Source organism: Aspergillus flavus, chromosome 7 (assembly GCF_009017415.1).
Source record: "Aspergillus flavus chromosome 7, complete sequence".
NCBI classification, from domain to species: domain Eukaryota; kingdom Fungi; phylum Ascomycota; class Eurotiomycetes; order Eurotiales; family Aspergillaceae; genus Aspergillus; species Aspergillus flavus.
This window is the reverse complement of record NC_092404.1, coordinates 1904231-1919582: the sequence shown is the minus strand read 5'-3', so window position 1 is coordinate 1919582 and position 15352 is coordinate 1904231. Positions and strand designations below refer to the sequence as shown.

At 50.6% G+C, this 15352-nt stretch overlaps 4 protein-coding genes across 4 annotated transcripts; 3 read left to right on the top strand and 1 right to left on the bottom strand.

The window, feature by feature from the left end:
• Window positions 1-2913: 2913 nt before the first annotated feature.
• On the top strand, window positions 2914-4824 carry F9C07_2145801 (uncharacterized protein). Its single transcript, XM_041287231.2, has one exon. It carries the CDS (start codon window positions 3598-3600, stop codon window positions 4420-4422), a length of 825 nt encoding a protein of 274 aa, XP_041150407.2. The 5' UTR covers window positions 2914-3597; the 3' UTR covers window positions 4423-4824.
• F9C07_1870174 (uncharacterized protein) lies at window positions 4726-5665 on the top strand. The gene is made up of 2 exons (XM_071508458.1): window positions 4726-4956; window positions 5012-5665. The coding sequence occupies exon 2, from the start codon at window positions 5083-5085 to the stop codon at window positions 5533-5535; it is 453 nt and encodes a 150-aa protein (XP_071367028.1). The 5' UTR covers window positions 4726-4956; window positions 5012-5082; the 3' UTR covers window positions 5536-5665.
• A 577-nt stretch (window positions 5666-6242) lies between these two features.
• Window positions 6243-7714, top strand: F9C07_5861 (universal stress protein family domain protein; the record flags this gene model as incomplete). The annotated part of the gene is made up of 3 exons (XM_041294772.1): window positions 6243-6505; window positions 6570-6960; window positions 7016-7714. The coding sequence occupies 3 exons, from the start codon at window positions 6243-6245 to the stop codon at window positions 7712-7714; spliced, it is 1353 nt and encodes a 450-aa protein (XP_041150406.1).
• Window positions 7715-8261: 547 nt separating this feature from the next.
• On the bottom strand, window positions 8262-15228 carry F9C07_2145793 (translation initiation factor 4F, ribosome/mRNA-bridging subunit). Its single transcript, XM_071509201.1, has 6 exons — window positions 14035-15228; window positions 13287-13706; window positions 10407-13097; window positions 10261-10344; window positions 9829-10208; window positions 8262-9768 (listed from the first exon to the last, which is right to left on the bottom strand). The coding sequence occupies exons 1-6, from the start codon at window positions 14680-14682 to the stop codon at window positions 9624-9626; spliced, it is 4368 nt and encodes a 1455-aa protein (XP_071367027.1). The 5' UTR covers window positions 14683-15228; the 3' UTR covers window positions 8262-9623.
• Between the last annotated feature and the right edge of the window lie 124 nt (window positions 15229-15352).

Genomic DNA, 15352 nt, shown 5'->3' with positions numbered 1-15352 from the left:
GTGGCCGGTAGCAGTCTCGATGATCAAAGTTTGTCCAAGCACTGCTGATCATCGCTTAAACCTAATTGAAGGTCTCAAAACAGAGATGCAGCGACCTATAGATGTAATCTCAAGTACATCATTACAAACGGGCCCAGTCTCTGCCAGCAATGTATAGCAGCACAGCATGAGGCAGGAAATGAACACCAGAAAATGAACGCATGAGAGTCGAATCGTCATGAGTCATCGACAAGGTCTAGGGATCTCTCGGACTCAATGCCCACTAACTCCGGAGCAAATGTCCGACCTCAGTATAGATTCTATGGGCACGGATGTATCGTGCCGGTGGATCAACGCTCATTCTCCGTAACCGGGAAACCGGAATACTACTATTCTCAGGGATCTGCCAGGGCTGAGAAAGGTTCCGAGTTGTGGGTCTCCATTTGATTTTGACCTACTAAGGTTTCTCTTCGATTCTTATTTTCGGGGACCAGTAAATACTCGCTACTGCCATAAGGCCATAGGTGGACTGATAGGATTATGCACGTCTAGACAGCGTTCTAGCCAGCGGTCAAGATTTTTAAGATCGTCATATCATGAACTAACTTCCGCCGAAGCGAGAAGATAACATTGGCTCAATACTCTATCCGTAAAAGTATGTAGTTCAGTTTACTCAAGCCTTATATAAGTGTCATGCATTAGTTTATAGACTAAAATAAGGCCTGAAAATTTTTTCTCAAGACCCAACAATTTAGTCTAAACCAGAACACTATGACACCGACACCTCGGCTGAAAAATTTGACATCCAGGGATCGGACCCAGCTGATTAGGGTGTATCCAGTGATCCACTGCGAATCCACCGGAACGGGCTTCGCCGATTCAAGCCCGACTCGCCGACATTCGCAACCCACGGGACGGCCGTCTGTGGCTTGTGATCAGATCAAGCTCGGTTATGAATCTCCACTATGCAGTGGATTATGTAATTATGCCTGGCACAAACTCATGTTCGACCGATTTTAATCAACTCTTGCAGAAGGATAACTAGTAGGAAATTAGTAGTTCGAGGTCATTGTTGACCTCACGCATGACAGCATCCCCCGATCGGCCTCATGTCCAGACTACCAGCAGTGGACACATGAAGTAATTCATTTGCGAGATCCTTCAGGGATCGACAGGTCGTGACGTCATGACATCATCTCGCTGATAAGGATGGCGATAAATTCACACCTGCCTTGCTTGAAAGTGGTACACAGCGAACGAACAATGACTTGATCCGATGTCATCGAGGGCAATGGATTGTGGCCAAATCTCATGTCTGGATTCTTTGGCAGAGCAGTTCTGGAGACGTGGTAGGTTGCCATTGGCATTTGTCCCTGCCATCGATTCTGCGGAACAGCCGTCTGTACTGGTCAGGCCAGTTTAGGATATACGACAGAGCATGTAATGAAACATGGGGTACATCGGAAGTAAGACAATTGATTATCTGGCATTGGCAGTGCGATAACCATAAATTTGGCAGTGTATAGGCAGAACAATACCCTCCGTAACCGTACGCGTATCAAATCCATGCCAGCCAAATGGCAGACCCAGTTCTAGGGCTGTGTTGATACCACGGGTCCACCGGGGACAGCCACAATGGCCGTGTCTCGACACATGGCTTGATCAGGCCCCAAGACCCCTCGTAGTTGAGTTACCGTAAAGGGCAGGTCACTTCCCGAAAACGTGAGGATCGTATTCGTACCTCTCGTGGTCTCCGAAACGTTTCCAGACAAGTGGCCTCCCAGCAATGGGTGTTGCCCCGGCCACACAGCCTTCAGTTCATGGGGGATTAAGTTCTTGGCCAATTTACAGTTCCATGCCAAGAGGCGACTAAAGTATTCGCACAAGTAAGGGCTCGTGTCTCTGCGTACGTGTTAGGCAGATAGATCCTAAAGATCTGTGGGGGAGCCGCATACGCAGTGCCGAGACCTTTTGTACGATAGGTATATGTATACCAAACAGGTGCTCGGTAGTTTATTGGCAGCAAGGGAGGAAATACGGTAGCCTTCCAGTCCGGCCACAGATGGTCTTACGTGGGCGGCTGGGAACAAATGGACCGGAGTCGTCGACCCTCGTTACAGGTTTCTGAATCTCATAGTAGATTCGGGCCCTGCGTACATTACTCGGGACTCACTCTTTTATGCTAATGTCTGCATGATAAGCAGTTGAGGCCCCAAAGTGGAATGGCGAGAACCAAGCCCTAGGGGAGGAATTTCCCCAACCAGCGTCGGAATTCGCTAACTCCGAAATCATTCCAACGTCAGACTGGCATGTATCCCAGTCGATGAAGGGCTTCGTTCGCCTCTCGCGAGTACCTTACAGAGAGTACTTTATCTTTTGATCATATTGATAATCCTTCACATTTCGATGATGCCATCGCTTGTCATGATAGCGAACTGACCAAAATCAGTAAACAGCATTGTTGAAGCATTGAAAGTTTAATTGGATTTCAAATCCATCAGAAATTAACCTTCGTATTAGGGGAGAGACTCATCCTCAGTAATCATCACTAATACCGGCTGGAACGATGCCGACCGGAGGAGTGGATATATCAAAGTCGATGAATAATAGGGTACTATGGACCCAATGTGATGCCTGGAAAGTTCTATTCAGCCTGTAAAATTTGGTTTCGGAGGTAGCGGGCGGAAAGATTGGTCATCCGAAGACCTTCACTGCTGGTCGCTGGGTCCCCGTGACTCATCATGATCCAACCTGATTGGGCTGCAGTGGGGCGGTGAGTGAAGGGACTGCCTTATGGATCCCCAAGCCTGGTAAACAATACCGTGGATCTGCTGGGTCGGATGGGGTTTATGCTCTCCTCCGTTCCGATCGGCGGTCGGACTTTACACGGTTCACGGAACTTGATTAGCAAAAGAAAAAAAAATGATACCACATGAAGAGCTCGGTATCAACTAAGAAAAAAAACAAAGAGTCAGCCTAGTAAAAAAAAAAAAAGAAAAAGAAAAAGAAATGAAAAGAATAAGAAAAAAAGTTTTTACAACAGTGGATATATCAAGTCCTTATCCCTCCCCAACCAGAGTTGGAAACTATTTTCCTATATCCTTCATCAATATTGCACCCCCCTACCGTGACTTTTTACACACCGATAGTTGATCCTCCAGCCATAGCTAATCATCTCCATCGCATCTATCAGCCACACACACACAACTAAAAGATCCGACTATTGCTGCAGTGGTTGAACAGACAACCAGTGGAGACGACGCACCATTTCTAACCAGCCTGAGAACACGACACGACATCAACTTCAACTATTGAAGCGTCCGTCGTGCAGCTCCTTTCGAAGTACTTTTGTTGTGGTCCCAATTATTGGACCTGAAAGAATTCATACCTTGCCTGCTACTAAGGGCTACTAAGGTACCCGATAAGGGATTCATTTTAGTTGATCTGCGCCTTGTTGCAGTCTGACTCACCGCCCCCTCTCCGGGACGTTCATTGGCCGATCTACCCTCGCCGGAAACAGTAGGTCTGCCTGAGTCACAGTGGGAACGGACGAGTCATCTTAAGTCTGGGCATTCGAAACTTGAGCTCATAAGCACATCAACATCCGGAGATTGCGCCATGGGGTCCTCTTCTTTCCCCACAACTTCTTCAACCACTACTACTTCTACTCCCTCTCCCCTCACCTCCTCCTATCACACTTCCTCACCCAGTGCCTACTTCACTTCCCTCGCCCGGAGGCGTCAACAAAAGAAAATGAGTATCACTCAAACCTACTACCTCGCCCATGCCGCCCGCAAGAAGCTTACCCGTGAGGCTTCCCGGGCGGACCACGACTTGCGCCTCTTGGTTGGTCATGCCAACCTCCTCGATACCTTGATGCTTGAACTCGCCGATGCCGAACAAGAGCAAGAACGCTGGTTCAACCAGACCGTCCACGGCGTAACCAAGGGCTCCCCATCTGAACCCCGCCACATCCAATGGGCAGAAAGCGTGGTGGAGGATCCCGAAGAGAACTGGGATGCGGAAGATGTTTCCGACTCCGACCTGAGTGACGATTCTGACTTGGAGGAAGACGACTATGAACCTGCCTACACACCCGTTCGTCGACGTGCCCCGTCGCCGGTGGCCATTGTTCGAGAGAAAGAAATCGAGGAGGACTACGACTCCGACTCCGACTCGGACTTTGAATACGATGACGCGGAGGACTTGGAGGAGCTTGCTTTGACCCGGTCGCCATCACGACAGACTCCGCCTGAGCTGTCGTCTGATTCCGATGAGGAGTCGGAGGAGGAATCAATGCCTCCCTCCCCCCCGCAACCCACGCTGGACACTTTCTCTGAGAAGCAAGCCGAAGCTACCGAACTTCCACTGTCGGGAAATGGATTTGAAGTCGGGTATTACGTATCGAACCACTCGCAGAATACGATTATTGAGGCCTACTAAACGTCCTCGCTGATTGACGACTGCATCGATGTGCATACCCTTCTTGTGATACCCCTCCTACATTCTTGGGTTTGGTTTTGGATTTGTTTCAGCGATACATTATTTCAGCGGGTTCGGCGTTTTGGGCTGCAGACAAAAAACATCTTCATTGTTGGCGAATTTGCATTTTAGTGCCTGGCATGGTCTGGACTTACTGGCGTTCAGACCTAACGTGCCTAAATGATTGGGCATTGTTGGATACTCTACTCTCATATGGAGCATTATTTTTTATGTTCCCCACCTGCTGGCCAGGCATGGCCTGTGCCCATGAATGTCTTTGACGATGACGATGCATATCACATACTTTAGTTAGAATTATATATAGGATTCGCATCAAAGAAATATATAGATAATACTTCTTCACTCTCCATCCTGGTTCATATCTACCATCTTATAGACCAATATCTTGCCAGTGTCCTTTTGTGCAGTCAAGAGATGGTACGCGGTGCCTTTCGAGGGGCTGATAACCATTCTCTTAGCTCAGGACTAGTTTAGGTACCGATCCAATAGTTAGGCTGACTATACGGAACTAGTTGACAATCTAGACCAGGACCCAAGACGCCGATCCATTAAGGCGGCACCGCACCCGCGCACACCGCCCAGTCGACTTGGATCAATCACATGGGCGATCAGCCGGCGGATCACTGGTCGAGACAGTCAGCAAAGCGACAAGTCATTTGGTCGTGGTCGCCTCACTTGTTGTGCAAAAGGAGGGGGTCGGGATTTTCGGCTGGGTGGCTGTGCCATCAACTCCCGCTGATAAGATGGTATTTCAAGTGGAGATTATCGTGGAACGCGGGCAAAAACTCTCCGGAAGACCGTCTTGCAAAAAAAACAAAAAGAAGGTTATTCGGACGCCGTGACTCCCGTGAGATCCGAGGATTGTCCTCGTCCTCAATAGCTGGGAGCTTGAGTCACCATTGCACACTTGCTCTGGTGATTGACGTTGTTCGGAGCCTCGGAATCTCCTGTCGTCGTTTCCTCTGGTTAGACTTCGTTTCCTTTTCCGGTTGGATTTTCCCCATTGCTCAACTGACATTCTCCAGTTCGGAGAATAGAGGTGAACCTCCGTGATCTGTACCAGGCGGCATAACTGTGGCATAGATTATCTCATCAGCTGCACAATTTATAATCATAATCAACCTCAACCAGGGTATTGCTTAATCTAATTTTATTAATAATACAGAGTAGTGTTTAGCTTGTTTGGATCAATAGCACAAGTTGCCTCTATGTAATCATCTGGCCAACCATTACTCCGTATATCTCATAGACTTGAATAACATAGTCAGAGAGTTCCTTAGGGTTGAGTCTGAACCGTGACCAAGGACCCTCACATGCCACCGCAACGTGACAGGGGACGCACTCACCGCCTTGGCCCCTCCTCCCCGTGGTTCTCCTGCTGCATCCGGAAACTGATCGTAAGAGGCTCTTCTTGTACAGAGAAGTCCTGCTCGACTAGTATCCTACTATTCTATCCTACAAGGGGTCCCTACCTGAAGGTCAACCCAAACCCCCTTGCTCAAGGGCGCTCTAGCCGATCCCGTCGCAAACCATGCCCAGCGTCCTCCGCATTACTCCACTGGCAGCACTTCAGGAGCTTCACGGTGGCTGAGTTGTGACCTGATCTATCCGGATCGTATCCGAGAATACAGACAGGCATTGCTACCTCGCAACCCTCTCAGTGTCTCAATCCGGTCGCATTACCTTTCGGGAAACGAACAAGCATAATACTATATCATTGAGAACGCTCACTCAAGCGCCATTGGAACCCACGCTACATCATGTCCTCCACCCCTAAAAGCTCCCTCGATAGCGAGGAGCGCGCATCCAACGCTTCCGAACCCTCATCCCAGAACTCACGCATCTCATCTACGGCTGATAGTCCCCGTCGGAAGTCGATTCAATTCAACTTTGGTGGGACCGAGCCACAGAGTCAGCACCGTCGGTCTACCAGCGCTGTCGGCGGGCGCCGGCCACAACAACAAGAAGCGCAGGACAAAGAACAGAAAGCCACTGGAAGAGGTCATTCACCTCCGCCACCCCAGTAAGTCGATTATGCTAGTTCTATAAACTCTCTACATCGCTAACTGGCTTCCGCATTTATGTAGAACTTACGAGAGAGGTGTTTCTTTCAATACGTTCGACAACCCTGACGCGGCGGACTTCTCTTTAACTTTGAATTACAAACACAAGGGGTATCAGTGTACCCGGCGCAGTCGTACTTTTCTATGCGGCACGGATCAGAATGATTATTCCGATTTTGCCTTGGAGTGGCTCATTGACGAATTGGTGGATGATGGCGACGAGATCGTCTGTCTACGGGCCGTGGAAAAGGACTCCACGATCGCAAGTGACGCCGCAATCGAGGAGGGAAAGTACCGCCAAGAAGCAGAGAAGTTGTTTGAGCAAGTGATCCAGAAGAATAGCCAGGATGAGAAGGCAATCAGCTTAGTCTTGGAACTAGCGGTGGGGAAAGTCCAGGATATCATTCAGCGCATGGTACGTTGGTCCTTCTCTATATTTTGGCACGTTGAGAACAAGCTGACAAAACAAGATCCGTATCTACGAGCCTTCGGTACTGATTGTTGGCACCCGTGGCCGTAACCTAGGCGGCGTACAGGGCCTGCTGCCCGGTTCCGTCTCCAAATACTGCTTACAGCAATCCCCAATTCCCGTGATCGTCGTCCGTCCCTCCACCAAGCGGGAAAAGAAGAAGAAGAAGCGTCTTGCGGATCCCACTCGCCGCAACTATAATCACATCCTAGAGCTGAGCGAGCAGCGTGGAAGCAAGTTGTTCGACGCAAGTTCGAGCACGGACAGTCACGTCTCGAAACTTCCGGACGAAGAAGCAGCCGTAGCCGCGGCTCTCGGCCTGCCTCGGTCGTACGCCAACTCCCGAAGCTCGCTGTCAATGTCCGAGCGAAGCAGTGTGAGCCATGATGAGAATGATTCGCCGTCTCCTAATGTCGACTCCTTGGGCACCAGCCACAGCCCAGCGGCGGGCACCCCGGAGAGCACTGAGAGCGAAAGCACAACAGACGATGAGCCTGGACCGCAGATCAAAGATGCACCCGAGGGCTCGTCATCGGAGACTGCATCTACGGAAGAGGCCAAGGCGGTTGATGCAACATCGACGGATGAATCCGAGTTGATCAACTCCAATCAAAGTACACCAAGGCCAGGCAGTTCTAAACTGAACATTCCGGTCATTGTCACTGAAGATATGACCGAGAAGGGAACGGATGGCCAGTGAGCTTGACACTGCTCCAACAACTCACTACAACGTACCATTTCAGAACTCATCCGGAAATGGGTACTAGCCGTATATTTTACCACGAGAAATCTTATCACACCATCAGCCAACCAGGTCATAACCTCACTACATAATCAAAGGCCACAAATAAGGGGAGGTATGGCTACATGAATCTCAGGCCGATGCATTACCTCTAGACAAAGGAAGCACATACACCATCTCTACTCTTGACGGACCACCATGTGCATCTTTGACAGCGTCACTACTTCTTCATATTCAGAAGCCAGTCACACTTGCAAGGTGTTTACGCTATGCAACATGAAACAGAATCTATTACATGCTTCGGCTGATTCGCGATTCATAGGACTCGTCACCGATGCTTGATTCCAAACCCCACTCCAATACAATAATCTCAATCATACATCGATAGACACAAGCATTAGCATCAGCATCAAGACCTGCACAGATAGATCTCGCATCTATACATAATCGATAAATAGATAAACAATCCACGAATAAACTATTCATTTCAAACAATAAACAAAATCCGTCCATACCCAAGTAAAATATAGAATACAAACATCCTCAACCTAAAGATATATTTCCAGAATCAACAATAATCACCCAAAAACAAACATGCAACACTAGGTACAAATCTTCCATACAGTTAAATATACAGCAAGCTTTAGTACACCTCTTTCCCTCTTTAATTTTTTAATTCCCCCCCCTTCCCCCTTTTTCTTTCACATCGAGAAGTAAACAAAATCGAGCAGTGCATAGAGATTGCGGAAACATAATACAAAATTATATGCGAGCAAAAACAACATATGGTATGCTACATGTTGCACAAAAATATCAAGCTTATCCACGGATTCATATGGCTATTAACTATAACCTCAGTCTCAGTGTTTAATTAGATACTTGGGGAGGTGGGGTATTAAAAAGAAAGGAAAAAAAGGAAGGCAATGGCTACTATCTAGAATAGTATAAAATGTCACTCAAAGGTTCCCAACATTTGTAATATGCAAAGAACTGGGGGATGAATTTACAACATACAGATGATTACCAAAAGGCTGATAGATGCTATACCTTCAATCGAGGGCTAAATAATACATGGAGACAGAACTCGATTGATGACTTTGGTTGGGTCGGTTGCAATCATGTTCATCTGGCTGTCAAGCATGTCAATCAATCGAGGAATGCACTAACAGAACACTATGGTGACATTATAACCCAAGAGGGCGTGGATATACAAGGTAGTAAATAGGAAATGTTTGAAATGAAAAGAGGAAACTTTTTCTAACGAAGTTTTTGTCTAGCAAAGGGTTTTAGAGAGACATATCATAGCAGATAAAGCAGACATCGCCAGCACACACCAAGCCAGTGTAGATGCAATGCATACAAGATGACTGAAAACGACAGGGGAAAAGAAATAAACACATAAGCTACATCATGTCTTCCATGAGACAAACAAGTAGCCGTGAGAAAGTCTTGTCCTGGTTGGGTCAAACGTCGGTGTCAACGCTTGTCCGGGACGGAAAACTGCTGAAGCAACTCCGGGTATTGAAATGCAAAGGACATAACAAGAAAACAAAAACATATCAGATATCCCTGCAAGCCAACCTATCTCGCTAGATTCTTCAAAAGCCCCACCTTCATTATGGCATTTCGCTTTTGAAACACAACATTCATTGTACATTATAACGTCGGAAGTGCCTGCCTCTTCCAATCAACGGATGGAAACGGAAGAGTGTATAAGCAACCGAGTACCGAAATCATGGACGAGAAGATTAGGAGGAATGAGCATGTGACATGAATAACATGGCATAAGGTTCAACAAAAAGAGAAGAATAAGTGGGAAATCTTTCCAGAAGAAACGGAATAATTTTCATTATCATTGCCAGAGAATCTATGATGCTTCCTCGCCGTCCTTCGAAGGGGTCTTGGATGGCCGGCGCTCAACGGCGGGTTGCGACTTGGCTAGCAAAGGGGAGGTAGGGTTCGAAGGGGGGGAGGTAGCCATGTTGTCGCGGTCTTCCAAGCTAGCAAGAGCACTATTCCAGAGTCAGATGAGGGGTTCAAAGCAAGACGATGCGTGGAAATTCAAAACTTACCTGAACGCGTTGATCGACGACGCAGCTTCCTTGTCTTCCTTCTTGCCAGCAGGGGGCGTTCCAGTCCGGCTGCTAGCAGCGCTATCATCGCTGCCACGAACCAAGTTGCCGCCAGGGCCAAGGTTCCTCCGGCCGCTGCTGCTGCGAGAACCCAGCATGCTGGAGGGACCAAAAGACATGGGCTGGCTGGTGTTGCGAGTGGTACGCAGGCGACGGAGGTCGTCGCTGCCGACCTTGCTGGAGGCGTAGTCCTGAGGAGGTGCCTGGTTGCCATAGCCAGAATAGCTGCGAGCATCACCACGGCCCATATTGGGACGGCCACCCCGGTTTGCCTGCTGGCGGAGACGCTCCATCTCGGCCTCTTGTTGCGCGCGAGCAGCCTACAATAACCGTTAGGAAAACCATATCAAAGGTTTGCTAAGATACACATACCTCTTCTCTGATCTGTTGGATAGTTTTAGGGCCCTTGTCGGCGTCCTTGGACTTCCACTTGGCATTACGCAAATCGATGATGTCCTGTAAAAAGAGGGATGTATTAGATATGCGTCTATCGTGCATGAGGATCGTGTGAGGCTTACCATGAGCATGAACTTAAGTCGGCTTGGCAGACCTTGGATCTGCACCATGTTGTTAATGCGCTGGAAGTAGACATCCATGAACGTGTGGCCCTTCTCGGAGGCGTCGAGGCTGGCACCAATAGTACGCAGCAGACTGGTCAAGCTCTCTACTTCGGCTTCATCAGGAACACCTTCGTAGTCAACCAGCTTCTTCAAGCACTCGTGCATGATACGCTCTGTCAACATGCCAAGCTTGTACAATTCACCAATGAACTTAACGAGACCCAAACCACGACGTTTGGCAGCGGCAGCCTTATAGTACTCATCCGACAACATGGCAGCCTCCTCAGTCTGGCCCTCAGGCTTAGGAGGAAGGTTAACCTTCCAACCACGTTCGAACTCTTCTTGACAACGGTTGAGCAGGTACTTGCGGAACAGACTGCCGCCAACAACGACATTACCGTTCTTATCGCGGATGTTCTCGTCCTTGATCTCCGGGCTCATGCTTTCAAGCATACGCTTGCAGAACTTGGCATAGATCGAGGCCCAGTGTGCCTCGTCGGTTGCCTTCTCGAAGGTCAATTGGATCACTTGGCGCAACGTACGTCCGTCGGACTCGTCCTTGGACTGAGAGACAATTTCCAAGATCTGGCCAGAAATACGGTCGAAGTTTTCGGGTGTCATCTTGTTCAAAGCAGCCTTGACCTTGCGCTGCACCACATCGGGAGCCAGATAACCAGCACCTGGGGCAGCAGCACTTGGCTGAGCAGCCTGACCCACACTGCGAGGCTTCCAACCGGTGGTCGAGACCTGGAGCGCCGCGACCTCCTTTCCGGCGGTAAGAGGCATGGACTTGGCCATCTCCTCCTCCTTCTTGGCTTGGTGCTTCTCACGCTTGCTACCGGTGCGCGTGCCCGAACGGTTAGAACCCGGGCGAGGAGACCCTGGCATCATGGGATTGGCAGAGTTGGTGCGACTGAGCGCAGGCGAGCCCATCGGCATGGGTCCGCGTCCGAAAGAGCCAAACGGGTTGTTCATCGAAGCGGTACGAGCGGCATTGGCAAGAGCAAAGCGCTGCTCGGAGGTTGAGCCCGGAGGCAGACTGTGCCGGGACGCAGCTTGGCCGAAGTTGCCCATCTGGAATCCCTGGGAAATACCGCCGCGAGAAGTGTTGCGACCACCCATCATAGGTGTGCGAGCAGACTGTGGGCGAGATGAGTCGCTATCACCTACAGTCTCACGCACGCGTGCATCCCAGTCGACAGATGGCTTCTCCTTGAACACACTCTGGAACTGAAGCAAGAACTCCTTGTTGTAATGGAATTTGCGATCAGCGGGTGCGCTGGCATTCAAGGCCGGGTTGGGAGACACAATGGAGTCAGGGTAGGTAACCTGGCTCAGGTCCTCGATCAGCCGAGCGGAGTGAAGGGACTTCATAGCGGCGCTAGGCTGAGGAGGCTCAACGGCCTTGTTAGTCTCCAACTTGAGCGCAGCAGGCTTCTCACGCTTGCCAGCACTGGCAGGCTTCGCGGGAGGACCCATCGAGGCATCCGAAGCCGGAGTAGCAGTTCCGCTCTCAGCGGGCTCGCCGGCCTCCGTCGCAGCCCATCCTCCCTTCTTCAGCGAAGCGAACAGGTCTTTGTTCGAAGTGTCTTGCTCACCCGCTTCGCGCTTCTTCATCCGAGCTTCTTCGATAGCCTCAGCCTCGGCCTCGGCCTTCTTCATGTTGGCCTCGTAGGCTTCCCGCTCCTCTTTCTCCTTGCGCTCCTTCTCCTCCTTCTCGGCTTGCTTCTTGGCATAGTAGGCGGCTTCCGCGGCAGCTTCCTTCGCTTCGATCTCGGCCAATTCCCGCTCGATAGCATCGTAATCAATCTCATCCTCGTCAGCAGGAGCCGGAGTAGGGTCGGCGGGTTTGGAAGATTCTTCGGCAGCGGGCTTGGCCTCCTCGGCCTTGTCCTTCAAGCTCAGGTCCTCGAGAGCCTTGCGCGCGGCTTCCTCATCCGCAGCCTTCTTCTGTGCGGCTTCCTCTTCCTCCTTCTGCTTGCGGGCCGTCTCTTCCTCCTGCTTTTTGCGAGCGGCTTCTTCTTCTTCCTTCTGGCGAGTTACCTCGGTCTCGGCTGCCTCTTTCTTGCGGCGGGCCTCGGCCTCATCCTGTTCGATCTTCTGGCGCACCGCATCCTTCAGCTCCTGCTTCTTTTCCTCATCCGTCTTGGCTGCCTTGGAGTCAGTCCGGGCGTGATCCGCACCACTGCTGCTGCGAGGAGGCGGCGTGGCGGTCGGAGTCGCCAACTTCACAGGAGACGGGGTCGCACGAGCGGGCGACGCCGGGGCCTTCTCGAATGTCTTCACGGCACCACTACCAGGGTCCTTGATAACGATAGCACTCTTCTTGCTCGACGGGATGACAAAGTTCTGCACGCCCGGAGCGGGGCTGTTGGAGGGACGGCTGGCGGTATGCGCATGGCCGGAGGCCGGAGGACCAGCCGGGGGCTGACCGTGTCCCAAGCTGGAGCCGGGTCGGTCATTGGACACCTGCGAGGGCGAGCGGGACATGGCCTGAGGAGGCTGCTGGGGTGGGTACTGGCCTTGCATATACGGGGGCTGAGGGGTGTAGGGCATTCCGGGACGCGGTTGAGGGGACGACGGGGGAGCCATGAACTGCTGCATGGGGTACTGTTGGTAGTAGCCATAGTTGGGGTCAAAGTAGGGGCCCTGGTTCGATTTCATCAACGTTAGATAATGTTCAAATTGTCCACTCTCTGGAGCCAGATTGGGCGAGGGAAGTGAAATAGAGGGGTGGGGAGGGGGAATATTGGGGGAAGGTATAACTCGGGGACCAGGCTTCCTCTTCGGGAGGAGGCCGCCACGACGGGGGGTTCTGTTATAAGAATGGGTCCTCACAGATTGGTGTGCCATGTGTGGGGGGTAGGCGCCGTAGGGCTGGGGCGGTCCCATCGGCACGGTGCTCATCTGCGGCGTCGCGGGGTGCGCGGTGGCCAACGCTGGGCTGCGGTTGGCCTGGGGAGAGTTAGGGAACGGCGGCATCGGGCGGGCTTGGTTGGGAGGATGGTACTGGGGGTTCATGCCACCCCGGGGCTGGTTGGGAGTGCGGAAGCTAGGACCAGGCGAGTAGGCCATCTGGCCCTGATAGTTAGACTGTGAGTATCCGCGGCCACGGCCACCCTGATGGTGATAACCACCACGACCGGGACCACTGCCCATGTGGTTACTCATGTCGCTGTGTGTCGACTGGGACGATTCGCGTCGCAGATGTGTCGACTGAGGACCGGGACCAAGGGGGGCTTGAGACGGGCGAGTCTGCTAGTGGGACGATTATTATTAATCCCGAAAGTTTCCAGGTATGCCAAGAGAAAAATAGATCCAAGTATATCACCCGCATTTAAAGCTCAACTTGCATGAAACCAAAAAAAAAAAATCGTTTTTCTTTTCTCTCTCTCTCTCTCCCCCTCTGCCCTTGTCTCCATGCCATGTCTATGGGTATCGTAAAAGACGGTACAGAGATGAAGATCGAAGATCGTAACACAATAAATCCAGAAAACAAAAGATAGAACAGGGAATAAGGAAATTTGAAATGAGATGAATACCGCCCACAATTTATACGAGGGAAGAAAGAAGAGTAGGCACTTACATTATCACCTGCATCACCGAAGCTGCCAAAGTTGGGAACATTGCCTTGAGCCTGGTATGACGACGGCGGTGGCCGGCCACCGCTCGAGGCGGGCTGAGGAATAGGCGACGGCGAAGTCTGAGGCGACGTAACACGGGGGTTCGCAGTTGGGTTGACACCCAAGCCGGCCTGGGCTTGGTTGGCCAACACGGCTGGGTTACCCATATTGGGCGAGGCCGGCTGGTTGGCAGCAAAGCCAAACTGCAAGCTATTGGGACGACTGCTGGGGCCCCCGTTGGGGATGTAGCCTGAGGTACCGGCGGAGGTGATAGTCACGGAGGGCTTGCGAGAGTGGTCGCCTTGCGCAGAGGAAGGAGCCGGGGCGCCATTGACGATGGTGACGCCGGGGGTCTGAGGTTGCTGCATGGGTTTGCCGCTCACAGGAGATACTGAGGTCGACTTCCCATGTTGCGATGAACCGCCCACGGTGACGGGAGCGGCGGTCGAGTCCGTCGCGGACTTTTTGGTGGCGCTGGCGTAGGACTTGGTCGCAGCCGGCTGAGAAGAGGGATTCCCAGAGGTTGCAGGAGCGGTAGATTGAGAGGCGGCCTGGTTAGAGGTGCTCTGTCCTTGAGGTTGAAGGCCTGACTTTGGTGGGATCGAGCTCATTAGACAGGTAGGTTAAGTGAGTTGTTAAAAACAAAAGCGCTTTTAGGTTGGAGGGGGAAGAAAAAGGGAAGAAGGAAGAGAAAAAAAAAGTTTTGAGATAAGCGGGAAGGAGTTTTTGATAATAAGAAAGCAGTGTGGGTGATGTCAAAGCGTGTTACAGCAGAAGGCGAACACACTCCAGATCCCACATCAAATAGATGTCAATTTTATTATCCCACGGAAATTGGATAATAAAACCAGAGGGATTTTTTTAAGGTATCGGAAAGAAGAACCACCGATACACAAAAAAAAAGGAATTCTCTGATGATAAAAGAGAATCAAAAAAGAAACGTCGTGGGTAAACGACGAAGAATCCTGGGGTAAAGCAGGAAAAAAAAGGGAAAAGAATAATAAATTCCAAAGAGGGGGGAGGAAAAAAGAGGAAGTAGGGAAAGATTTCGCTGGTTCCTCTTTTTTTTCTTCTGTTCTGGTGGTGCTTTTTTTTTCACTGCTCAAAGTGGAAACGAGCGAGACCGACAACGTAAAATAAAAAATAAAAAAATAAAATAAAAATAAAAATTCCGTACGGAAGAAACCATACCAGCAATGCAGGCAGTGAACAACACAAAACTTGCGGTATTCCTGATAGGACCACTTAAGGCTTCCTTTTATTATTTCTATTGTTTCAAAG